General features: G+C 42.1%; 1 protein-coding gene across 19 annotated transcripts in view; it reads right to left on the bottom strand.

Annotated features, from left to right (window-relative positions):
* Positions 1 to 3,172: 3,172 nt before the first annotated feature.
* FKBP5 (FKBP prolyl isomerase 5) overlaps positions 3,173 to 27,817 on the bottom strand; it is a 56,075-nt gene continuing 31,430 nt past the window's right edge. For 8 of the 19 annotated variants that reach the window (XM_043500271.1, XM_043500272.1, XM_043500266.1 and 5 more), the window contains 7 exons: positions 26,216 to 26,330; positions 14,508 to 14,664; positions 13,023 to 13,113; positions 11,586 to 11,669; positions 9,363 to 9,548; positions 6,051 to 6,290; positions 3,173 to 4,765 (listed from right to left, as the gene is read on the bottom strand). In XM_043500271.1, the coding sequence (XP_043356206.1) occupies positions 4,679 to 4,765; positions 6,051 to 6,290; positions 9,363 to 9,548; positions 11,586 to 11,669; positions 13,023 to 13,113; positions 14,508 to 14,664; positions 26,216 to 26,330 (960 nt within the window). In that variant the 3' untranslated portion in view covers positions 3,173 to 4,678. Of the gene's footprint in view, positions 4,769 to 6,050; positions 6,291 to 9,362; positions 9,549 to 11,585; positions 11,670 to 13,022; positions 13,114 to 14,507; positions 14,665 to 26,215; positions 26,331 to 27,817 lie in introns of all 19 variants that reach the window. The other 11 variants (XM_038379762.2, XM_038379758.2, XM_043500263.1 and 8 more) reach the window with 3 other exon arrangements.

The following is a 27,817-nucleotide window of genomic DNA, read 5'->3' on the forward strand; positions in this document are numbered from 1 at the left end:
TAAAGCCAAGAAACTTACTGTATCATCCGTAAGTTTGCACCTCTAGAAGCGCAGCGTCCCCAGCCATAGGAGGGGTGGGTGTGTTTATGATTCAGCAGTCCAAGGGAAGAGAGCAGTTTGCTGAATAACCAATGCCACCACCTGAACCACCAAGGTGTACCCTGCCGATCTCCCATCCACATACAGACCAAGCCCAACCCTATTTAGCTTGCAATAACTGACAAGATTGCAGTCAGCAACGTTACACAGCAGACACTCAGAAGACTGTTTAGCAGATTGTGGGTGGCCAGTGTCAAGAATCCAACCTCCACAGGCAGAAGTGTTTAGGTGCCAGATAGAACATCTGAACAGTAAACAACACACAAGAAAACACTCCTTGGCAGCAGGCTTGGCATAGTCTCTACCCTGGTGGCCTGCAGGGTTGTGGGGGGGGGAGGGAGAAAGAGAAATGTTATATCCTAGCTTTAAAACAAAGATTGATCATATTGTAAGTGATAATCAGATCTGCTTTTACGCAAGCGATAGCCATGATACCCAGGAAACATCCAGGGCCCAAGCTGATTAGCTGGGGTAGTTAGAAATTTCTGCCCTTAGGCGCTCTCCCTCCCTGCTCAAATGACCAGATGCAATACGGGGCTCCCTCTTCCTAAGCCATGTCAGGAGTGGAACAAAGGGTTCACAGGAGGGACACTGGGCTTCAAGATCACTTTCTAGTTCCATCCTGTTGTCATCCAGCTGCTGGTTTCTTAGCAACCCCTCCTCCTCCACAAAGACATGCAGGAGAGAACCAGTCCACTTACAGAAGTAAATAAGGAAAGATACCGTGCAGCTAAGGGGCTGATCTAGATATGCTTGCCTGCTGGGAATCGATCCGCTTTTACAGTGAGCACACTACCCCCTCCCCCTTCTATGCTCACCTCAAGAGCACTGTGGCGAAGAGAGAGAGAGCGAGAGCTATGAACAGGTGCTAAATCTTGCCAGGTACTCTCTAGCTAGTTCATACACATCACCAGTAGTTGGTTAAGAATGAAGGTGACTCAGGTCACATGATTTCAATCACTTCTGTAATATGCACAAGATCCTCCCCATTCTCATCTAAATTCCCTTTATAGGGTAACGGAGCCTCTTACTCAATCCACTTGCCCAATCCTCTGTCATAAACTGCTCCCCTAGTGTCCACCTTTGCTATCCAAAGCACTTTTCCCCCTGCCTGTCCCTTCTGTACAGATATTCCAGTCATGTGAATTATCCCACCAAGTCTGTGATGATTGTCATAATTGTGCCAGTTGTCATCATTGTGATTATTCACAAGCACATCTTCCTGTTGATTCCCCCATACTTCTTGCATTCGTATACAGACATCTAAGATGTCTCTCTAGCCCCCTTAACCAACTACTGGTGATGTGTATGAACACACAAGTGTGGCATTTAGGGCTGGGTGTCCCAGGGCCATGGCAATAAGATACAGCACCTTCCATCTCTGTCCCAAGTTGAAATGTGCCTCATCTTTATTATGTAACACATATGTAACAGATAACTGCACATATGTAACAGATAACTGTTTGGCCCTCAAGGAAATCAGTCCATCCAGTCCAGATCACAAATGGTCACTTAAGCACACTGGTCTCATCCAAGATTCAGTACTGAACAGGCAAGAAGTCTTACCTCCCTGCTCACTCTTAAAGATGGTACCTTTATCGCCAGGTTGGTGTTAGGCATACTGGAAAGACTGCATTGTGGGGAGGGGAGGGACCACTTGCCTGGCTGCATAGAAAGTTTGTCTCCAAAGCCCTGTCTACACTAGAAACCTTTCCTGTGGTGCAACAGGCAAACTGAGGTCAGTTGCATATGCACATTGCACATGCAGACAAGGACAAAAATCTACATTCAGCCAAACATGGTTTGTCTTTCCCATCTCTTGCAGCTACACTGCATTCGGCACTCGTTTAGCCATACCAGCTCCTGACACCCATTGTCTGCCCTGTCTAACAAAGGCTCTAGTCTGCCAGCCTGGCCCCTTTCATACACCCTACAACATCCACAAAACACAACAAAAAACTTAATGCACGCATGAATTTTAGAAGTTAGTTTGCAGATCCCTGTAGAAGCAGAAGTCCTTTTACAGTGGAAAGGAAAGCTTTCCAAGCACCAAACTGCTCACCCATCCACTGAGTCAGATCACCTTTGCTGTCCAAAAATCATGCAAACTGATGATTAAAGCCTCCCAAAAATACATTCAAATGAGATGACAAGGTCTGACTAAATTGACACAAGAGGCAGGACATTCAGTGTTCAGACTCAAATACTATATATATGCATCCGATGAAGTGAGCTGTAGCTCACGAAAGCTTATGCTCTAATAAATTTGTTAGTCTCTAAGGTGCCACAAGTACTCCTTTTCTTTTTATATTGAATCTATTTCACTGTGGAGCTACCATACAGTAGATGGAACATTCACTCAAATCCCTGCAAGGTTTAAAGAAGACAAGGACAGATTTTAATCTTCCCTGGTTTGTGGGTTGAAGTTAAGTTCTTCCCATTATTTAAATGTCCTGCTTCATGGCTCCAGGTGGTTTATTTATGTATTTTAAAATACAGTCGTAATAAAAAATGGCAAATGTAAGTAAAGAATTTGAGTCTTTCCTCCCGATGGACCCTCTAGCATATCAATTGATTCATTCAAGGGGCACTGCTCTCCTGTTCAGGACAAAAATTCAGACTACTTTAAAATGTTTATAAAGTGGGGATTGGGCTTTAAGTTCTAAATATATTTAACATTGTTTAAATCCATTACCAAGTTATTTTTTTAAACCTGCTTTCCGTTTTCATGGGATCACACTGAAATACAACTAAATGCAACCAACTCCCTCTACTATGCCCACAGCAGAGGCTAAATTCTGCCCTCAAGTACATAACTGCCAATGAAAGTCAATGGTACCTTTGCATGGGTACACCAGGGCAGCATTAGCATGTGCCTTTATATAATGAATGGACTTCATCACTAGGGTCACGCAGATTTTCAAGTTGGTTCCATCATCAACCATGCACATTCCCCATGTCACAATACAAGGCTGAGAGACTGAGAAGTGAAGAGAGAGAGCCTGCTGGTTTCTGCAGCATTAAGGAAAAAGAGCAAAATAAAATCCTGTATTTGCTAAATGGAGAATAAAACTGATAGGAAAAGAAGTTTTATTTTCAAGCTTCAAAAAGGGGGTATTACAAACAAAGGAGAGTAAATAAAAATTTAAAAGCGGTTTTAAAAAGGTAGTGACAGTGTTCCTTTAAGGTAGAAATATGTACTAGGTTTCAAAGGAGCCATAATAGCGTATGTTGAGAATGTGTATTCCCAGTCAGATCTGTAATTCGCAATGTATTTCTGTGTTTTGTAGGTTATTAATAAACAAATACAGCTCTTACCAAAACACCAGTGAGTGCTGGATAAAAGCCATACATTGGCAAGCTATGATTCCTGGTACCACGTATGTGCAGTAAGCGACCAAATAACCGTTTTGAACCACAATATTTCATCTGCCTTTTTTTTTTTTTTGCACAACCCCCTAATAAGCTGTAAACGCCATTTTAAAAAAATTAAAGCAGCAGGTTGTAAATTAAGCATCTGAAAACAGCAGCTTCTGAAAACAATCTTTTGCACACCACCAACATTAAAACGTGGTGCAACATTTTTTTTTAACGTAAATAAATTAACTGCCAGAATGAAACACTTTTTAAAAGCCAAATTATAAATCCCTAAGAAGAGAGAGGAGTTCTAATGGAAGTGATGAAAAACCTAACTGAAGCAGCACTAGCAGGAGTGCCATTGTAACAGTTTCCGAAAAGGAAATGGGAAAGTAATGATGAAATGCAGTACTTTAATGCCGGTTCCTGTCACCACATTGTAACATCCCCAGAAATGTGTCCAAGAAACCTCCAGACAGAAACCAACCCCCAAGAGCTCATCACCACTGAACGTAACCAGAAGAGCTAGATCGTTAGTCCCCTGTGCTACAGAAACCTATTTGAAGTCTATGCTGGAGTGAGAGAGAAGAAAGAAATTACAGGAGAAGATAACCTCTCTGCTTCTGGCTTTCAAGTCCATAACACTGCGGTACACAAACCATGGCTCACTACTTTTCACTTTGTTCTAGTAGGTACAGCATGATACCTTGACTTGGTAGCACTTGAGTCAATTTTTTTTTTAAACAACATCATAGGCCCGTGTCGTGCTATTACAGTACAACCAAATGCAATACTGAATTGTACAACTGATAGCTCCTACATTCTAACTCATTTCAGAGGACCCTGGACATTGTATGGAAAATTGACATGAGCTGAAATAAACAGGACTTGAGCCATCTCAGTAAACCCTCTTAGTGCCAAGTTTTGTGTTTTTTTTTTTTGTCATTCCCCCTTTCTTTTTTAAAAAAATTTGTTCCACTTGGAGTGGTCCCACCTTCCCTTTGCTTCTGCTCCGTTGCTGACCATGCTCACAGCAGAAGAGCTGTTTAAACATTTTTGTTTGTGAAGCTGCGGGTTAGGCATTTTGCTTCCACGATCACACAAACTGTAACAAGCTTTACAATAAACACTGTGGAGTCCTGAGTTCCGCAGAAACCTGTTTTGGCGCAGGCCAAGTTCATAAGGATCAACTTTCCACCTTCTCTTCCATCGGATGTGCCCCTCAGACTTTGCCTTCAGCCACTGGAGTTTTTAGCCCCTTTTCACATGTTGCTTTCTCCGCCTCGTTCTCTCCCACAGCTTTGCTGGCCTCCTGCACAACAGCAAGTAAACCATGCACGGTTAGTTGAGACACAAGCAGTAGTCAAGACAAAGGGAATCCAAGTGTCCTCACATGCTTTAGTGAGGACAGACAATCCCTACAAACACATGGTAAAGTAAATCTCTTCCTAATCGCAGGTTGCCAATGGCGTAGCAGTGGTAGTCATACAGCGTACACAGACTGGGAACGTGTACTTTCTTGGCTAAAGGAGTTAGTACATCATATGCAGATTACACTCCACTCCTCTTGGCTAAGCGAGATTAGGTACATTATAGAGGGTACTGGATTCACCTCTTAGCACTTCCTCAACTAATTCACAGGAACAGGATGTTGCATCATTCACCCCTCCTCTATAGACATTTGGTCCCATCACTGAGGACTGTTATCAAAGTGGATGTTTGGGACATGGGGGAGTAGAAGAAGGAAACAAGGTAAAACCCCCAGGATAGACTATGTGGAGTTATGGATGGTGTTATAGCCAATGCTCAATACCTCAGGCCAACACTATAGAAGCAGAAGAGCATTATTCCTGAGAGAGCAAGTCAACTGGCTAAGTTCACTTCCTCTTTGTGTCACAGTTAATAGCCCCAAGTATTAACTGATCCTTACATAGCAATGTCTGGCAGAGTTAATTATTTGGCAGGGTTCTTTCTTTCTTTCTTTATCAAGCACTAGTTCTGAAGGTAAGGCTGTAAAGGATTTATACAAATTGGTTTCACAGCTCATGCGTTTCATAGCTCCTGCTAGGAGTACTGTGTTTGTTTAGGCGACTTCACAGCCTGTTGTTGCAAGAGAGAGACATCTACATTATAGATAGAGGGAATGGGGTCTTATTTTGCAAGACACATGCTTGATATCCAGTGGATTTTCACTACCAACTCCTATCAGACATTTCAGGCCTAGCAATAGAACTGAATGACATCTTCAATCCAGCAGAGGTCAGCAGTGACCAGGAGCATGCCACCAAACAGCTGCTAGATGGAAATCATAAAATTAAGTCTTGGTCCCAATCCCATTCCCAGTTGTGAAAGGTTCACATTGCAAATACCCTTAACAACAACTGATACCTGTGATATCAGCCTCAGCTGTAGAGAGAGACCAAGAATGGACCATCAAGAAATACAAAGACTCTCTTTCCATAGACTTATCTTCTGTTAGAAGAATACAATCTGCAGTTCTGTTAATCTGGTCCCTTTCTCCATCAAAGTCCATTTAACTTGAGTCAGCTATCAAGTCATAACGGATGTGCTCCAAGTGTCAACACAATACAAACCTTTGCATCTCTCTCTGCAAACTTCTTGAACATGTTGGCATATATCCTCCGGTCACGCTCATTGTGCTCCTTCATCTTCTTCTGGCAGACTGTGATCTGGGACTTAGCAGCTTTGTTCTGCGGGTTTACTTCCAGTACTTTTTGAAAGTCACATTTCGCCAATTCAAATTCATTCATTAGTAGTCTGGCTTCACCTCTCCTATACAACCCCTTCTCGTTGACTTGATCCAGTCCTAATGCCTGCGAACACATATTTCCACATTAATGCTGGGTGCCATCTTAAACTTTGCTAGTTACCCTGGGGTTTCCCTTTACTGTACTCCAGTTAACACAGGCAAGGACTATGCTGGAGGGAATGACTTTAGCAAATATGCACCAGGCACAATTTATGAAAGATGTACATGGCCACAGGTGTCATTGGGTATTTTTGTGCAGAACAGTCTGCCACCAAAAGGCACAAAGAAGAATTCCATTACCTAGCTATCTGTTAGGTTGCACAAAAAAGGAAAGCCAGGTCGCACGCTACTCTTTGGTAAGATGTAGTGCTTGATTCTGATCTCACACCAGTGTAACTCCACTGAATTCACTGAAGTTACTCCAACTAAGATCAGATTAAAGGGATAAATACTTCCACCACAACTCAAAACCTAACCCCCCTAAAATGAGACATTGCTGTAAGACACCTCAATAACGTTGAGGTCATGCAGTCACCTGAGCACTCCTTGCTCTGGAGTCCTGTGCAATGCTGGTTCCTAAACCCTCTGCTAATGTGAATGTGTATCTCTTTCAGAGGCACTGCAAGTTTTAAAGCTTCATGAAGCATGATGAAATTGGAATGGCAGGAAAGGCTTGAACTCTCTACAGTGCTCCTAACTTGCCCTACACAAAATGGCACTGGCCTCCGGTATTGGTTGAAAATCCATATAATTATACTGCAGTTGATTAATATTATAATTGGACCTCCCTCTCCCCCGAAAAAGTAATACAGTCAGTGGGAGACAAACCCACAAAATGCAAGAATTCATGGTTAAGTACCAAACCCAAGCCTAGAGGAGCACATACGGACAACATTAAAGTGACACTCTCAGAACCCACTAAAGTTTAATCCTTAGCAGCATCTTTGTTTTTTCACAAGTTTGTTTCACTGTGTTAAGCACCTTCTAGAGGCAGCTGTATTACTTTCTCTTTTTAAAAATTATCTTCAGTTGATTTACACTTAGTTGTGTATCTCTAATAGAATTCCCTATGACAAGATTTTTATCTTGCATACACCCACACCCACACCCCTACCTACCTATGCCTACCGAAGGCAGAATTTGGCCCATTGGTAATTGTGAGTAACTGCATTATTAGTACATGGAAAGAATGCAAGACTCATTTAAAAAAGGCTTTGTTGAACAAATGTACCATGACTCATGATTACACGCAGAAGCTGATATTTAAAGTTTAAATTTCAGTTTTTTCCAGTTCAAATGACTAACTTATACTACAAATCAAGTTTGCAAGAGTCCTAACCACCAAAGTCTAAGACAAAACTTAGACAAAGTTTAAGCTAAGTTAAGTTTAAGTTAAAAACTTAGCACAAGACAAAAACTTTCTACACCCTAGCTTCTAGTTTACACAAACTCCTTTATTGCTGCCTACAGACCCAATATGCTTACATGTCCGCTGACAGTGTTGACATTCCAAAAGGCTGTTGGTATGCTGAAGAATGTCACTGATGCACAGGCCAGCACCTAGGGGCTAGATTCAAATTAGCTGTGCGTGGATAGAACCCCACTGAAGTCATTGGGGTCTATCCACATGGATCCAGCTGCAGGATCTGAACCTAAAAGTCATAACCTCTGGCTCCAAGTTTCAGACAAACACTCTTTTTTTAAAAGACCAAAAGGGCTAAATTTTGAACACCTAAATTTTGAGATTGGGTGGACCACATATCCTCATCTGAAATGCTTTTCACCATCCAGCCAATCTGTACCAGGTAAAGCATTTTATTTTAACCAAGTTTGCATGAAAGACACTGTTCAAAATAAAATTATACCAGCATTACAAAGGATCTTAGTAAAAATGAAATTGTGTCTCTAAAATTTTTGGGACCAAAACTCCCCTGGACAAGTGCACATAATTCCCTCACTAGGGTTAACAAGATGTGCAGCACAGATCAAGAGATCACCACGTCTAGACCATGCAGCAATTTATTTTTAAGCAATTTTTAGAAGTATTTGTGGTTAAGTAAGAGAAATAATCAAATATCTGAAATTGACCTGGTTCAGATGCTTGTATGTTCCTGAAACTTAACAGATTGGTTTCAAGTTACTTTAACTTCTCCATCCATAAAGCACAAACACCACACAAGAAATACTGAGATTCTACAAAAACAAGTCTATACTGTCCAAGTGCCATGATGAAAAAGTACATTAGAACAGTACACATTGTAACAGGTACAGCAAGAGTAACACAACACTCAGCTAGCATTTTTCATCTTTTAACAAAACTTCAGTTTAATGATCTGTAACAACATTGCTAGACAGAGCCAGGCTCAGTAAGACAGACTTGTTTGGCTCTACTTCGCACCCTTCCAGAAGATATAGGCACTGTGATATGAATAGGTTGATTTGTATGCATGTTGTACGAAGGGATGGATTACTATAACTATTTTCTGACATTTTCAACTTTCGCTGTTAAATGACTAGCAGCAGAATACTGTTTCAAGAGCAGAATACATACAAGAGTAATCTTATTTAATCCCAGCACTGGGATTTTGAAGTACATTTGTTAATCTATAAGGTTATTAATACTGCAAGTCCACAGAATGTTTCAATTGCTTGTTTTCCTGATTACAAGGATAGTCTGGTCATCCTAAACATACGAAGGCTGGCACATTATAAATAAGACAAATACAAAGTGCATTTATTTGGACTGAGGTTGTTTGGGAATTAAACACTAATCAACTTCTGAATATTTGAGAAGCCAAAATTGCTCTTAATTCACATTTTAATTGAGAAGATTCTTGTTTGATGCCAGCCCTAATTTTGTTCTATGCTGCTTTTAATTTTGTTTGAGTTGTAATATGTCCAAGACCACTCTCTGCGTAACTTTATAAAAAATGTGCTACTGCTCTACCCCTCCAAAAAAGTAACATTCAGAAAACCTTAAGTTTCAGGTCTCAGCCCACCAGAGAGGAGACTAAACTTACACTGAAGTTTGGAAGTTGCCTCTGGAACGTAGAGAAATTCAGTGTAAGGGAAGAGGAGAAAGACAGGAGAGGTAGTGGACAGAAAAACAGCCAATTCTAGCCAGGTGTACCTTTACCTTATCGCAGCACTCAACAGCTTTGATGTACTCCCGCAGCTTCAGGTAGCACATGGCCAAGTTGAGGAAGGCTGCCAGCAAGAAGGATTCCGCTTCTTTAGATTCCCTTTCTGATAAGCCATACTCCATCTCTAACCAGGACACAATCTTCCCATATTGAATCACTGCCTGCATGTACTTGCCTTCCTGGGATGAAGGGAAGACAAGGCTAAAGGATTGTTATTTGGCAAACTGAAGCGGATGTGCTTCTGGAACAGTTTTAAGACAGTTTAACAATCTGAACCACCTTGAGCCTTTTAAAATTAAAAACAAGGGGGTTGATTTTCAGAGGTGCCGTGCATCCACAACTCCAGTGGAAGTTAACGGAAGCTGCAATGCTCAGCACCTCTGCAAAATCAGGCACTGTTTTCTACTCCCCACTCCCATGAGTGCTAGGAGGAATGCCCACACATCCCACCATCCTAGGCTTTCACCTGCCTGAGGAAATGAACTCAGCATTAGCCTGGTCCAAGTGGGAGACAGTGCTTCTCTCCTGTCCTTCCCTTTCAACGGCCATCTCTCTCTTTTCAGGGTTCCAAGGAGACACTCCCCTTGAAGCTAGGGGGGCAGGATGCTTGCAAGCCATCACCACCTGATAGGATGCCCACTGTGGGAGTAGAGAAAGATTATGCCCTTTCCCCTGCTGGGCAGGCAAAACTAAAGTACAAAAGGCAGTTTCCAGGGACCCAAAAGATCGGTGTCCCATAGTTTCCATGAGAGATAGACTGAACAGAGAACTGCTTATTCAGAAACACGCTGTAATACAGGGGGAGAAGGACCAATGGTGTTCATCCAGTTTCAGAAATTAAACAGCTTCACAGCTGAAAGCGGAAGGCTGAAAGGCAAGGATATGAATATCTTCATTAACTCAAATACAAATCCATCAAAACAGCCAACTACATTTAAACAACATGACTTGTAACAAATAATTTTAACTGTTCAGATAAAAGATGCTAATATCGCCTGACAGAGCAAAGTCTGGAGACTAAAACATCTTCTCCAAACCCGCTGTTACCTTGATGGAAGCGATCTGTTTTTCAAGGTCAGCTATACTTTGATGTGTCCCTGAATTCAAGTAATTTAGTTTTACTTACAAAATGGATAGTGCGCATCTTCCTTTCAATAAAGCTCTCTATTATTAGGAACTATTAGAATTGTCATACTAGATAAAGCCAATATCCTGCACGGCACAGTGGCCAGAACCAGATGCTTTAGAGCAAGGAATGAGAAACCACACAGCAGACAGTTTAGAATAACTAACTTATACAGGAATTTTCTTGGCAATTCCTCTCAGTGTTGAGCTTATATCCTGAAGCAGGAGGGTTTATAACCCCATAAATTGTATTTGGCATAATGTAAATGTGGATATTCTCACTACTCATATAAATGTCTAATCCTTTTTTTGAATCTTGCTAAACCTCTTGATCGCAATATCTTATGGCAATGAGTTCCATGTATTAAATTTGCACTGTGTAAAGAAGCATTAGAGGCATGAAGTTTGGAAGTCATAAGGCTATTCCATACAGTGCCCAAAAAGGCAGACAGTAGTGTTAAACGAAGAAACCTTTTCTTAGTGGTACCTCCTTATTTAGTAGGAGCCACGTATCAGGCAAGAACAGTCCAATGCCAAACTGCTGTCCTACATTGCAGCTCCTTCCTCAGGCTTCTGTGCTACGCCAAGATGGGAAGGTCAAGTTTGCAATAGACCATATTGGTCATTTGAAGAGGAGGGTAGGCAGGAGAGGGGCAATATTTGCCTTGCCTAGGGTTAAAACTGTTTGGGAGGGACAAACTGACATTTTATGCCTGTTCAATGATGTTTTAGAGCTTGTCTACACAGGGAAGTTAGTGCACAGCAAGCTCACGTGTGAATTTACAGCATGCCAGCTACTTCATATTAACTCCCCATGTGAACACTCTGCACACTAAAAGCGCTCTCGGGCAATTAAGCTAAAGCACACAAAGGCACCTTCTGTGTGCTATGAGTGTGCGCCCAGATGGGGTTTAGTGCACAGTAGCTCGTGCACTGTAAAGTCAAACTCCAGCTTGCTGCACATTAACTTCCCGTGTTGACAAGCCCTTCAATTGTTTCTCTGAAGGGTCCACCAGCAATTTAAGAAAGTGTTAGACTGGAATCCCAGTTTCATTTCTTGGCGACCCAGTTTCTACTAAGTCTTTACAAACCTTGAAATACACTGTCCCTTTCTCTTTGACAATGGCAGCCTGCTCAAGTTTCTCTTTGGTGTCCATCTCCCAGGATTCTTTGGCCTGTGTGCAAACATTTATAACAATTGTTAGAAGATGAGAAAGGAAACAATATCAGCTGGAGTTCCTGACTTCTAGGGCAGCTCCTTATCCCAACTTGTTTGTCATGTTGTTGTAGCCATGTTGGTCCCAGGATATTAGATAGACGAGGTGGGTGAGGTAATATCTCTTATTGGACCAATTTCTGATGATGAAATAGACAAGCTTTCGATCTACGTAGGGGACCTGAAGATCTCTGTGTAGCTTGAAAACTTGTCCTTTACCAACAGAATAAAATAAAAGGCATCATCACCTCACCCACCTCGTCTCTCCTTATCCCAACAACAGAAACTGACTTCTAGAAACCCAGATTTCAAGACATGCTGACTCCAAGCTATACTGCTATTACCAATTCTTTGCCATGCCAATGCTCACTCATTATCTGAAGGAGTTTGTTCTTTGGTGTCAGGAGGAAGCCACTTTGCTACTGGAGGCAGCTGGGAGGAGTGGATCACAAAAGCAAGTATGGGTCTATAGTCATAAATAAATCCTTTATCTGTCCACCAGATACATTCAGCTTTAGGAATTATAAAGGCAATAAAGTCAAAATGACTGGTCAGTCCTGCAACCTGAGACTCAAGTCCTTCACGTCAAGTGGACAGAGCTGTCTAGGATTTCTCCTTGACTGGCTGGACTCGTCAGTGCTGCGTGTTAAAGAAAGCCATTATGTGCCTAAGATCAGGTAAGAGGACACTTGTTTAACAAGATTGGTCCATTCGAACCCCATGTGCTCCAAAAACCCCATTCAAAACAACATACCAGCCAGCATTGGAGGGGTGGGTAAAGTGTCTCTACAGGGAGAAGGGAAATTCTGTCCTCTCCCGTTAAGAGATGGGGGAGGGAAGCCAGGCACAAATGCCTACCTCCCACAAACATGCCCCAGGACAGAGCCTGGCAGCATCTGCTCCACCCCATGTACATCTTGTTCTTCATTAGCACTGAACAAACACGGGCACATTTTCCGGCCTCCGAAAGAGGGCACAGCCTGTTCAGCAGCCCAACCCTGCCCTCCTTTCAGAGCAGTTTGGCAGGACGTGAACTTTTTTGTCTGCAGCCTAGTTTAAAAAAAAAAAAAAAAAGTACAAAGAGAACAGGCCTAGGAACAAATAAAGGAACAAGTCTTGAAACGCATCCAAAAAATAAAACAAACCAACATAGGAGAACAAATTAAAAACACCGAGAACTTTGATGATGTAACTGCTTTACCAGGGCTGCGTTACAGCCACACCAAAGAAAGTGTTAAATGCTTTCAATGCAGAACAGCTTCCAGTAGTTTTTGTGAGAGAGAGAGTGTTTTGAGAGAAATTCTATTCTCACCTTTTCAAAGCTTTTAAGTGTAACTTCATACACAAGCTCAGCATTTGCCTCGATGCCAAATTTAGGCTTCCCTGCCTCGCCAAACCCATATCTGAAACACAGCATAAAAATAAAGTGTCAGAGGAAAGGGTGTGTGATCAGGCACTTCATTCAATATTCTTATTATTCATGCACACACGGAGGTACAAGTGGGGAGCTACACACCAAACCCTAGAGACAAGCCAGACGTTGAATAGGAAACCGTGCCAAGTTTCTTGTCAGTGGCAATGTTGCTTTTAGAAACAGGACTGCATTCAACACTATTCCCCTGTCATTCAGATGTGATGCATCACCCATACTGGAGGGGAGGGAGAGCTCAGTGGTTTGAGGATTGGCCTGCTAAACCCAGGGTTGTGAGTTCAATCCTTGAGGGGGCTATTTAGGGATCTGGGGCAAAAATTGGAGATTGGTCCTGCTTTGAGCAGCGGGTTGGACTAGATGACCTTCTGAAGTCCCTTCCAACCCTGATATTCCAGGATTCTACTCTACTCAGCTCTGCTGTCTTTTCAATTAATTATATAGTTCCATTTTCCTTTAATATCACCCTTCAAGGGCAGTGCTCTTTTTCCTGTGCCTCAAAGGCAGGCTACTTAAAGTTAAACACCTAAATCCATATGTAGGCACCTGACCTTGCAAACCAGAAATTGACGGTTTGGCCTAAATTTATCTCAGTAACTGGACACCATTCCAACCCTCTTCCAGCATTTAAACATGTCAGGATAGGATGATTTTATTCCATAAGAGCAAAATGAAGGTATGCTAGATCATAGGATGCTTTGGGTGCAAATGGATATTCCTATCGTCAACCACCATGCATGTGATTTTGGTCTATGTAATATGCGGAAGCTATAAGGTTGCACAAAAACAAGCCATGGATTGCACTGATAGTGATGGGTGCATTTCCTTTAATAGTTCAGATACAAATATCTGAACAAGAGCGCTCGCTCACAACTCAACTCTCCTTAATCCTGCTTTGTGACAGCTTGTATGAATACTATGAACAAAGCCAAATTAGATGCGATTATCTATTCAACAGACAGATTTCACACAGGTACAACAATGCTCTTGTCAAACTTTCCAGAAACTGAAAATATCAGTTTACAGGTTTGGGTGGCTCCTAGGAGATCATAGGGGTGGGCATTTGTAGAGAAGATCCTATGAAAGAAACTATTTGAGCATAAGCTTTCATGAGCTACAGCTCACTTCATCGGATGCATCCGATGAAGTGAGCTGTAGCTCACGAAAGCTTATGCTCAAATAAATTTGTTAGTCTCTAAGGTGCCACAAGTACTCTTTCTTTTTTGCGAATACAAGCCAACACGGCTGCTACTCTGAAACCTATGAAAGAAACATATCCTTTTCAGTAACAGTCTGCTACTGAGATTGTCTGCAAGATGCTCAGACAGATACTGCTCACCAAGAGCAAAAAAAAAAAAAGTTTCTTACCGTGGTCCAAGGTACAAGATACAGTATTCTTCTCTCTGCATTTTCTCTAGAGCTTTGTCAATTCCAATTGGAATGTCACGGTCTTCCCCTTCTCCAACAACAAACGTCACATCTCTGCAGTCAAATATTCTGCCACTATAAAATCCTTCCAGGTGGACTGCAGGGAAACAAAGAGTAAGAGATGCAAGGAAGGCACACAAAATTGCCAGAAAAGTTTCACTGGGCTGACAGAGTTGCACAATTAAAGACTTTGTTTTTCTATCACTGTCCCCTGTTCTTAAGGGCTTCAAGTACAAGATTAACATTTTTTAATCTTCAGGGAATAACCCAGCTCTATTTTGAGACGGAGACAAATACAGTCTCAGGTGACAACAGTACGCAGCTTCTGGCTACAGGTAAGAAGAATCCTGTCTGTAGCATCTATGTTTATTTATACATAAAGTGAAATCTCTTGTAAGCAACCACCAAATTGTCTTTAAAAGTTTACTGCCTACTCCCCAGGGCAGTCTCTCAAACAGTTACCAAAATGCTGCTAAAAATCTTGGTGTTACTTAAAGTGGCCACTTAAGACAAGAGAGGGCCTATTAGTGGTCAGTGACTGTGTAAATATCACTACAATCTGGGAAAAGAAGTGTTTTCGTTCTTTTGCAATATAAAGTTGAAAATCATTTCTTGTGAAAATATCTAACATTTGGGGGGAAAAGCTGTCCCTAACCCATAGCTGAACAGAATGTGACAGGCTGAATCTGTAGACCATGGAAAAAGCACAAACTCCCTGCTTGTTTAAGATTCATGTGATCTGTGCTCTCAAAGTGGTACCAACACTCACAACATCTCCTGTATGTTCAAATAAAAGTTACTAAGAATTGTAAAGTCTGGAGATTCCAAGAACCACATTAGTTTAGACTAAAAGAAAAGGAGTACTTGTGGATGCATCCGATGAAGTGAGCTACAGCTCACGAAAGCTTATGCTCAAATAAATGTGTTAGTCTCTAAGGTGCCACAAGTCCTCCTTTTCTTTTTGCGGATACAGACTAACACGGCTGCTACTCCGAAACTTGTCATTAGTTTAGACTGGGTTTCAAAATGCAGATTCTCAACAATGAGAAGCATATTCATACTATTGTGTCTAGTCACTACAGCGAGGGGTGCTTTAGAACTGTTCAGGGATATATTCCTATTCTGTCTTCATGTAGTACACACCCTGCACTGAGATATGCAACATGGCCGTTCGCTTTCCTTGGGTTTTGGAAAGTTCAGCTCCTCCCTGCTTATGTAAAATCTAGTCAGCTACTGACCATGTGGCCCACATTTCTGGTGGTGAGGAGGTTCAACATTCCCCTCTCCCCTGCCCAGAAGAACTGCAAAGCAAGGCAATGGGAAAGTAACTGAAGGTTTATTTTCCTTTAATACCTCTCCTCAAGAGAATTTCAATAGGTAGCCTGCCCATGGTCTGATCCCATCATCCTTAGTCAGATAAGAGTTCTACTGAAGTCAACAGGACTCTGGCCTGAGTAAGGAAACTGACTTACAGCCTGTAGACCCAGGTATAATTCCTGTTCAGTGCTAACTGGTGCTCAGCTATTCACTTTTGAAAAACTATTGATTTAGGCAGTTTTAACAGGTTTATAAATCCTTGACCGGTAAATATCAGACAAAGCAATCATCATTACAACACTGACCTTCTGTGTGGAGAAACACACATGAATGTAACCATCAGGTCTCTCTATCCAATAGGCATAGGGTGTACCATAAGGTACACAGGGTGTAAGCATCTTCACATGACCCACTACATGTGGTTTCTGATCATTTTATTAAGTCCATTGAAATCTCTGATCACACATATTTAACAAATCAGGCGTATCTAACAAATGTTCAAGTTCAAAGAAGTTGGATAGGTGTACTACTATTTTGGGGGCGGGGCAGGGATATGTAATGGGTGCATTAATTTTTCCATAATCACCCCCCATTTTTTTTTTTAGCCATTCCTCTATAGCTGGATTATTTTCCTTTTTCCAGTGAGAGGCTAATCAGTAGCCTAGCAGCTCCCAGCAGATGAAAGAGTAATTCTTCATTTCCTTTCGTGGGACCATTTTTGCTAGGAAGCCTCAGGAGGTTTGGTAATACATCCCAATGCTCTAATGACTAGACACGGCCGCCATATATTCATAGAATCTCCTCTCTCACCATAATTTCCCCCCACACTTATCCCCATTCAGTCACACATATATTTTTAAGTTGAGTGGTGCGAGAGGCCACTGAAACAGAAGCTTAAAGAAATGTTATTTTATCATGCTACAGACTGAGGTTGATTGTCCCCTTTTTGAGCTCAAATCCCATTCCTCTGGGATAATTTGTCTATCCAGATGCTTTTCCCAGCATGGCCTTTTTTTTTTTTTTTTGCGCTTAGGATAAGCTGTCTGCAAAGATGGATATAATTAATTATTTTTGTTTAATTGACCAGTCACCATCACGTCTATTAAAAGTTAACTTTCTAGGAACGTTGTTTTATATAGAAAGCTGAGAAACATAATGCCTAACTGGAATATACTGGTACCATGGGAGAGTGAGCCAGTTAAAGTTAGTTTTGATCTTTAAATAGGTTAGAAAAGTTTCTTTACCCAATATCTGACCAACCGTGTCTATTCCATGGCCTACCCAATCTTTAAAACTCTCTGGTTCTATTCACATATTTCTCGTGATCCTAAATCAGCACCACACTCTGCAGGCATGCTCCACAGGTGCTGCTGCACCAGCTCAGATGTTTCCCATAAGGGCTAACAGATTTATATATTTTATTAAAGCTAATGTTAAAAAACTATATAGTACACAGGTTAAGAAAAGAGTGTCCGTAGATCCGAGTATAGTGCTTAGATTATCCACAAATACAAAGTTTGTTTTTAAAGTCATAAAATACATATAGTGCATAATCAGAAATAACCCAAATTTAGGTGAATAAATTTAAGAATGCAGTTTAGATATTAGCATCCAAGTATTCGGGTACATCCCTCAGAAAATGTTATACGGAGAGTTGGTTGTGGAATGCAAATATAGCAATGAGTGAAGATTGTCCCTCAGTAATTGAGAATTTAGGGTAGGTTGTCCATTTAGAAAATACAATCCACGAGGAAAGTTACTTCAAGTGGTAATGAACAGAGAGAAGATATCAAACTTAAATGCGCTCCAGGACAACCTGAAGGAGAATCCATTTCAGTGTCAGAGGCTGATAAAACAGACAAATAGGAGTAACATAATGACATACAGGAAGAGCTACTGAGCTCTCTTGTAGAGAGCTGGCAAACCTTTGTCATGCAGAGGTTATCTTGCTTTGTGCCCTCTGCCTGGCGGGAACCACCCCAGTTCAGCACACAGCAGTTAAACAGCCTTCTGATGAGACAATCCAGTCTTTGAGCACTGGGTGAACCTGCCATTCTTCTTGGTGCTATCACTGCATCTGCACTGTTGTGTGGTTTTGGGAAATTCCAGCCCACAACATGGATGACTAATCCAGTTTCCATTTAATCACAGTTAGAGGCACTTGGAACTTTTACAAAATACAATCACTAGAGAAATATATGCATCTTTATCAGCTTAACAAAGTCACATCTTAGCACTGATGCTGCACCTGGAACACTGCAGAGAAGGACAGGGATTGTGATGATGCTCTGGAGTTGCCCAACAGCCTCGGGACATGTCTAGCATCGGTCATCTACAGCTAAGAACTAGAATAGCAGGCCAGTGCGTGGCTGGCCAATCACTGAACTAGAAAGCACAATGTGACAAGTTTCGTGCAATTGGTAACAGAGATCCTATGACAATCAGGGTCAAGAGACTCCAAGGGGAGAACGCAAGGTTGAACCTTCCCCAAAATGAGCAGCTGAACCAACTGATTGCAAGCTGTATTTTATGAACACGTGCAGTGTTCTGAACTGGAGGGTCATTATGAGATACGTATACAGACTATGGTTATGAACGTAGATATTTGTGTATATACAAAATTCTGCACATAATCTGTGTTGCAACATTCCGCTACCCCTTGCGGCAGGGCTGGGAGCAGTTAAGCGGGGAGGGGCACCTCCCAAACCAGGCGTTTACACTACCCAGTTCCAAGAAATGACTGACTGTGCAGCATAGGAAAGGACAATGGTGGACCATTAGGAGTTAACCGGAAGACACTGAGACATCCTCAGCTATCAAGTCAAGAGGGAATTGCCTCCGCACTGAATAAACATGAACACACCATGGACAGAGAGGAAAAAAAGTCTTTTAAAAAGCAGGCTTGTGTCTGAGGTTGGGCATCCAGGTCTAGGGGTACGCTGGGAAACAGCTCCCAGACAACAGGAAACTTGCATTTGAAAAGGGATTTTATTTAATATGGAAGTGTAAAGCCTAAGGTTGTGTCTTTCAGTTTATTTTCTTTCCTGACTATTTCATTTTTCAATCTGGGGGTTTTCTATTAACTAAACTTTTTATTTATTTTTACCCAATCAGGTCTCTAGTGCGCAAACTGCGTGGAGCACGCATCCTAAAAGAAGCTGGTGTCAGGGTGGCTGGTTTCATGCCTGGGGGCAGAGGACGGGGGTGACAAAGGAGAGAGAAAAAGTCCAAGTGTCTCGTACTTAAGAACCCTGGAAGGATAGATTTGGGGTGGCTCGGGACTGGATGGGCAGCAGGTATCACCCTGCAAAGAGTAACTAGGCTGGTAGAAGCTAGGGTGAGACCTTTTGCTTGTGGAAAGGCTACCAATGTGAGGGCCTTGAACCAACGCTGCACAGCATAAAGGCACCCACAGTTACCAGACAGGCAGTGACAGAACTCCTCATTGGTCGGCGCGACCCACTAAACATCACAGTTCCCTACACCACAAGACAGAGCTACAGGAAATCACAGATATTTGGCTTATCCCATTGCTGCACGAGGGCCCCTATATGAATGATATGAAAGGGCACCCACTGGAGAGAGGAGAGCTGGTCAGGAAGTTTTTGATGAAATGTTTCTGTGGGAAAATACCAATTCCTTGAAACAAACTCTTTGCGCAAATGTATCAATTCTAATGAAACTTTAGTTAGAAAGGTTTCTTGGGTCCAAAAACGAGAGCGCAAGAGACAGACGGGAACACCGCCCCTCAGAATAGCCAACTGCCCAGTGGTTAGAGCACTCTCCTTGCATGTGGGAAACCCAGGTTCAAGCCCCAGCTCCAAATCTGCCCCCTCCTCCCATGCCTCTTTTTGCAAAAGGGTTCAAAAGATCTGTGGGGGAACACAAACATTTAGAAACCTCCCATTTTTCTTGAAAAGGAATCCTTGTTATCCCAGCCAGCCCTTGCCAAAAGCTCGGTGACTCCTGACCTACACTATTCCATTACCTTGGTTTTCTGCTTTAACAAAAAACAGTGCACCTCACACACTCCCACAGCAATTCTCAGCGTACATTTTGAAAACAAGTAACCTGATAACCTTACTCTACCACCTAAAGCCTCCCTCTTCCTTTGCTTTGGCGCAGAGATCTGGCCTGCTATTGCCTGTAAACACCAAAACACAATAATGGGGCTATCCAGGTTATTATAATCATTGAAACCAGCAGGAATCGCTGGGAATAAGGGAATAAGCCAAGAGACTGAGCTGGAGAGGGAGCTCCTTGCTACTCCAGTTCCATGCTGCCTTAAGAGGGCTCATTGAAACAAGCACTCCCAGTTTCCCAAATCCTTGCCTTCACCAGAATAATTCTGTGAGTTTGATGTAAGAGCCCTGGTTCTAGCAGTATGGCACTCACGGTTAATCTGTTGCCAGCCTCTGCCAGCATGCGAAGACAGCGATCTAAGGTGCAAGCTTTAAGAATTGAACATACAGGATGGCATGAAGCTTCCAGCTGGCCTTTCACAGACTTGCTACGAATTCAAGCACAGTAATTTTATTCCATTTTAATTATATGGAAATATAATGGCAACAGGAAAGTCTCCTGCTCTGTTTTTCCAAGTGCATTTAAGAGGTATCTAAAGCAGCTCCTTTGGATACAGTTACACTTGGACAACACAGCAAGAAACCCCAGCCTGGCTGCAGAACATCACTTCAGCTGCAGCACTGACTTATTGTTCTCTCAGTGCCTAGAGCGATTTTGTTTTGAAGAGCACAGAACGCTGTGTTCTGAATGTGGCTGGCACATGAACCTGATGTGCTGACTGCAATTTTTACTCCTATTAAAAACAGAAAAAAGACTGTAACAAAAGCTAGAATGCAAAAATTCTACTCTAGGCTGCGTCTAGGAAGTGGGACTCTGAATTATGCCCTATAACTCAAGCTAATAACATTGCCTTTGAAAATCCAACCCAGAGATGTCAGTTCTGGTATATGCACGTATTCTTCCAGTCTAATTATAGCAGTGATGTCAGGTACCTTTGTACTAGTTTCTGAGTTAATACTGGGTTTTTACTAGAACTCAATGGAAATATTTTAAGAGTGAAAATGTGGCTGCTGTCTGGTTGAAAATAGATTATTATGACAGATCATTGCTATTCCTCTTGTTCTGTGCCATCCTAATCCCACTACCTGTGTCTGATCCTACTACCTTGTGCCGGACATGGAGTCTAGAATGGGTCATTCAGAGACAGAGAGAGAGAGAGAGAGACAGACACACACACACACACACACACACACACACACACACACAGTCAGAGAGCATGGTAGCAACCAAAAATACTGTTTTTAAGAAGCTGCCAGTCTGAAATTTGCCCCTGTCCTTAAAGCACATTTAAGGAAACCCAGGCCCTGGGCAGCTAGTTAGATCAGAATGAAACTGAAGGCCACATTGGTAACTTGCTCTGAACCAAACTGCTAGCACAGCGCAACTTTTGGGAATAGCATTAGTAAACAGTTCTTGACCTCTGCCTTGCACAGGCTGCATGTGTTATGCAAAACTGCCTCAGAGGGCATTAATCTCCATTATCCTGACTATGCCTGTGTCCAAATTAATGCAATAAGGAAAGAAGAAAATGTACTTTTTAAACAGTTAAAAAAAAATTAAAGGAGGATTTATCATCATGTGCCATGAGAAAGGCCCACTACTAACCACCACTCTGAGGGAGTCTTTAAAGAACTGCTATATCAGGATTTTTTAAATCAAGGTTGTATATTTTTCTAAAGGATCTGCTATAGGGATTATTTCAGGAAGTTCTATGGTCTGTGTTATGCAGGACGTCAGACTAGATCATCACTATGGTCCCTTCTGGCCCTAGAATCTATGCTTAAGGAAGAGCCAAATTGCTGATTAAATTGGTATGTTTTCCTCTTTCTGACAAATCAAACCACTATATAGTGATTAAAAACAAATTATTTGTGCTCTAAATAAGAAGTGTTTTTTTCTATTTGTTACTTTGTGGCGTAATAAAGATAATTGTGTGTCTGGTTACAAACTTCCTGAGCACACAAAAGCATAATGGGTTTTGATGTTTAAATGAAACCAAAAAATAAGTAATAAAAAGGAATGCAGTGGTCAGGACTATTAAGCTGGTATCTACTTTGATTTTTTTGTTTTTAACTTGGCCTCTAGGTACAATAAAACAAGCTTGAAACTTTATACAAAACTTGTCTCAGTGCACATAACCACGACCCAAAACATTCCATAGGCAGAGTGAAATTAGAGTCCAGAGGAGTTCTCTCTAAAATCAGTCCTGCTAAAGGACTAGACATTTAAATTAACAGGCTTAACAAGCTGAATGTGACAATTCAGATCAATTTCTCCCCTCCCATGCATCCGATGAAGTGAGCTGTAGCTCACGAAAGCTTATGCTCAAATAAATTTGTTAGTCTCTAAGGTGCCACAAGTACTCCTTTTCTTTTTTCCCCTCCCAAAAAGATTCATAAACTCATACCATACAGAAACTCTGATATAGGGAGAAGGGGCTAATCCTAATGTACAATTTAGCCATTCAAATGGCCAAGACTTCTATTGCTCTCTAATTCTATGGTTCAATTGTTCTCTTTAAACTTGGCTTCCTTCATCCTTCCACTCTACATAAAATAGCTGCTTTACAAGAGAAGCTATAATTACTCCATCATATTGATAGAAAGAGTGCTACAAGGAATCTGAATGGGATTTCAGATCACTGCTTTCGGGCCAGATTAGGACTTCAATTAAACCCATAGAACAGTACTGACTTCAGTAGACCCTTCTCATTAATCTATGCCCACCAGGTAATAGCCATCCAAAGGAAGAGGGAAAGAAAAGCCTTAACTGTATTATAGATGCAACCCAAACATTATAAAGCACTATGAAAATAGGAAGCTACCTAGTTTAGGCCAAGACATGTATGCTTGTAACATTTAATAAATATTGGACTCAAGTAAAAGCTACAGTAGTAGCTAAATTGAGGTGGAGATTTTAATCACATATACACAAGAAAATCCAGAGTTTGACTAGACAAAGCAGCCTACACATGGTCCCCTACTGCATTACAGCGTCTTTCAGACCGCAACACGAGAATGGAAAATCTTCAAAAAAAAATTTAATGTATAAAGGAAGACAACCAAGGAGACACAACTCTCATACCGTACATGCTAATTTTCTTCAAAGTTTCCACATCAAACTAAGGAGAACTGGTTGCACAATTTAGTATTGGTTTGTTGATCAAAGCCAGAGGAGGCCTTCGACAAAATGAGGACCAGGGTGACTCAGAGAGAAGAGCCTGAGTTATACCTCAGGTTTCAGAGTAGCAGCCGTGTTAGTCTGTATTCGCAAAAAGAAAAGGAGTACTTGTGGCACCTTAGAGACTAACAAATTTATTAGAGCATAAGCTTTCGTGAGCTACAGCTCACTTCATCGGATGCATTTGGTGGAAAAAACAGAGGAGAGATTTATATACACACACACAGAGAACATGAAACAATGGGTTTATCATACACACTGTAAGGAGAGTGATCACTTAAGATAAGCCATCACCAACAGCAGGGGGGGGAAAGGAGGAAAACCTTTCATGGTGACAAGCAGGTAGGCTATTTCCAGCAGTTAACAAGAATATCAGAGGAACAGTGGGGGGTGGGGTGGGAGGGAGAAATACGATGGGGAAATAGTTTTACTTTGTGTAATGACTCATCCATTCCCAGTCTCTATTCAAGCCTAAGTTAATTGTATCCAGTTTGCAAATTAATTCCAATTCAGCAGTCTCTCGTTGGAGTCTGTTTTTGAAGCTTTTTTGTTGAAGTATAGCCACTCTTAGGTCTGTGATCGAGTGACCAGAGAGATTGAAGTGTTCTCCAACTGGTTTTTGAATGTTATAATTCTTGACGTCTGATTTGTGTCCATTCATTCTTTTACGTAGAGACTGTCCAGTTTGGCCAATGTACATGGCAGAGGGGCATTGCTGGCACATGATGGCATATATCACATTGGTAGATGCGCAGGTGAACGAGCCTCTGATAGTGTGGCTGATGTGATTAGGCCCTATGATGGTATCCCCTGAATAGATATGTGGACAGAGTTGGCAACGGGCTTTGTTGCAAGGATAGGTTCCTGGGTTAGTGGTTCTGTTGTGTGGTGTGTGGTTGCTGGTGAGTATTTGCTTCAGATTGGGGGGCTGTCTGTAAGCAAGGACTGGTCTGTCTCCCAAGATCTGAGAGAGCGATGGCTCGTCCTTCAGGATAGGTTGTAGATCCTTGATGATGCGTTGGAGGGGTTTTAGTTGGGGGCTGAAGGTGATGGCTAGTGGCGTTCTGTTGTTTTCTTTGTTGGGCCTGTCCTGTAGTAGGTGACTTCTGGGTACTCTTCTGGCTCTGTCAATCTGTTTCTTCACTTCAGCAGGTGGGTACTGTAGTTGTAGGAATGCATGATAGAGATCTTGTAGGTGTTTGTCTCTGTCTGAGGGGTTGGAGCAAATGCGGTTATATCGTAGCGCTTGGCTGTAGACAATGGATCGAGTGGTATGATCTGGATGAAAGCTAGAGGCATGTAGGTAGGAATAGCGGTCAGTAGGTTTCCGATATAGGGTGGTGGTTATGTGACCATCGCTTATTAGCACCGTAGTGTCCAGGAAGTGGATCTCTTGTGTGGACTGGTCCAGGCTGAGGTTGATGGTGGGATGGAAATTGGAAATTGGAAATCTCTATCATGCATTCCTACAACTACAGTACCCACCTGCTGAAGTGAAGAAACAGATTGACAGAGCCAGAAGAGTACCCAGAAGTCACCTACTACAGGACAGGCCCAACAAAGAAAACAACAGAACGCCACTAGCCATCACCTTCAGCCCCCAACTAAAACCCCTCCAACGCATCATCAAGGATCTACAACCTATCCTGAAGGACGAGCCATCGCTCTCTCAGATCTTGGGAGACAGACCAGTCCTTGCTTACAGACAGCCCCCCAATCTGAAGCAAATACTCACCAGCAACCACACACCACACAACAGAACCACTAACCCAGGAACCTATCCTTGCAACAAAGCCCGTTGCCAACTCTGTCCACATATCTATTCAGGGGATACCATCATAGGGCCTAATCACATCAGCCACACTATCAGAGGCTCGTTCACCTGCGCATCTACCAACGTGATATATGCCATCATGTGCCAGCAATGCCCCTCTGCCATGTACATTGGCCAAACTGGACAGTCTCTACGTAAAAGAATGAATGGACACAAATCAGACGTCAAGAATTATAACATTCAAAAACCAGTTGGAGAACACTTCAATCTCTCTGGTCACTCGATCACAGACCTAAGAGTGGCTATACTTCAACAAAAAAGCTTCAAAAACAGACTCCAACGAGAGACTGCTGAATTGGAATTAATTTGCAAACTGGATACAATTAACTTAGGCTTGAATAGAGACTGGGAATGGATGAGTCATTACACAAAGTAAAACTATTTCCCCATGGTATTTCTCCCTCCCACCCCACCCCCCACTGTTCCTCTGATATTCTTGTTAACTGCTGGAATTAGCCTACCTGCTTGTCACCATGAAAGGTTTTCCTCCTTTCCCCCCCCTGCTGTTGGTGATGGCTTATCTTAAGTGATCACTCTCCTTACAGTGTGTATGATAAACCCATTGTTTCATGTTCTCTGTGTGTGTGTATATAAATCTCTCCTCTGTTTTTTCCACCAAATGCATCCGATGAAGTGAGCTGTAGCTCACGAAAGCTTATGCTCTAATAAATTTGTTAGTCTCTAAGGTGCCACAAGTACTCCTTTTCTTTTTGAGTTATACCTCAGTGGCCATTTCATCAGCACCTAGCTGCTTTCCATTAAACCCTTACGAGCCAGTGGCTCTGGATTGGCCACGGAAGGAAGAATTGTGTTAACATATTAAATGCTGACACTTTAAGGCTGAGAGTTAACTGCCTCTCTCTTCGACTTCCTCCTCCCCCCCATGCCACCCTGTCTTCACACAAAACCACACAAACCATGGCCAGTGTCCTCTACATATATAAACTTGTGTGCTATTTGACAAACGGCACACTCCAGTCTTTGAGCTAGAACACACGCTTTAGGAACCCCCTTCTGGCACAGCTGCAGGGTCTGATCTGGTCACACAGAGACAGTACAAAATATAGACTGGCAAACCGATGATGGATGACCCTCCCAGCACTCCACAGAAACAACCCTATCAACCTGCTTCATCGTCAGAGATGGCTACAGTGCTGCAAATCCCCTGGAGGCTTCATTTGCACTTGGCTGTTCAGGTGCGTTTAGTTATTCCTGCAGCCAAGCCGGTACTCACTTTCTACAGTAGCTCCTTCATTTGGGTTGGAGTATCCTTCCCCTTTCCGTTTGATTCTCCGGATGACTCCTCCATCCTCAAATAAATCCTCCCCTTTGAAATCAAGAAGCTCAATCTAAACAAATAAATAAATAAATAAATAAATAAATAAAGTATAGCCTAAGCAACATCCTAGATGTGATTCTAGATGTGGAAAACCAATTCAGCTGACAATTGGAAGAAGCCCATAAAAGCCAGCTCTAAGGTAGGGAACAGGTCCAATTTATTAAAAACTGGAATGTGCATAATACCTGAAAAGTAGCACAAAGAAAGAATAAAACTAGAGCATACTAATCCTGTAAGGATGTAATTCAAACAGTGATGTGGGATTCTGTGAAAACTGCCCTAGATAACAGACCATAAGAATGGCCACACGGGGTCAGACCAATGGTCCATCTATCCCAATATTCTGTCTTCTGACAATGACCAATGCCAGATGCTTCAAGGGAATGAACAAAACATGGCAATCATCAAGTTATCCATCCCACCATCCAGTCCCAGCTGCTGGCAGTTAGAGGTTTAGGGACACCCAGAGCATGGGACTGCATCCCTGAGCATCTTGGCTAATAGTAATTGATGGACCAAATCTCCATGACTTATCCAATTATTTTTTTGAATCCAGTTATATTACTGGCCTTCACAACATCCCCTGGCAAAGAGTTCCACAGACCGACTGTGTGAAGAAATACTTCCTTCTGTTTGTTTTAAACCTACTGCCTATTAATTTAATTGAGTAACCACTGGCTCTTGCATGCTGTAAAAGGGGTAAACAACACTTCCCTATTCACTTTGACACCATTCATGATTTTGCATGCTGTAAAGGGGTAAATAACACTTCCCTATTCATTTTCTTGACACCATTCATGATTTTATGGGCCTCTATCACATCTGCCTCCTTAGTCATCCCTTTTCTAAGCAAAACAGTTCCAGTCAAGGAAACTGTTCCATACCCCTAATCATTTCCGTTGCCCTTCTCGGTCTCTGTTGGCTAGACATAGCACCACTAAGAAAGAGGCCATTAAGTCTGCTGACAATGAAAACAGGCACACTGAGGCCAGTAGCTCTTCAAGGCAATTAATTGCAGCCAGAGCTGGGACAATCTGAGCCTTAATTAACTAAAGATGCTTTACTTCTGTTGGGTTTTGCACACTTTTATTTGAGAGGTTTTGCCAAGTGAACACATACACAATGTGCTCAGTTTGGCTGACCAACAGCTGCTCCATGCCAACCCTTATTTTGATTTAGCTCACTGGCATTAATGGATTTTTATGATGTGAAAACATTTTTGACCTGCCCTCCCCCTATTTTATAGATGTACAAACACACACACATCCACCCCAGAGAATTAACAGAGTCTGTGTCCGATTTGTGTAGGTGTTTTCCATATGCTTCCAAGTTAAGTCTTCTTTTCTGGGCTTGGTAGCTTCAGATCCTGTCTGGGCACTGCTTCTCTAGTTTAGACGTATATTTCTGAGAAAGCATGGGCATGAGTTGCTGAAGGTGGTGGGAAAACAATTCAAGAAGCCAACTGCTGTGTTGAATTGGTTTTTAACAGCATATCCC

The sequence above is a fragment of the Dermochelys coriacea genome, chromosome 21, assembly GCF_009764565.3.
Source record: "Dermochelys coriacea isolate rDerCor1 chromosome 21, rDerCor1.pri.v4, whole genome shotgun sequence".
Lineage (NCBI taxonomy): Eukaryota > Metazoa > Chordata > Testudines > Dermochelyidae > Dermochelys > Dermochelys coriacea.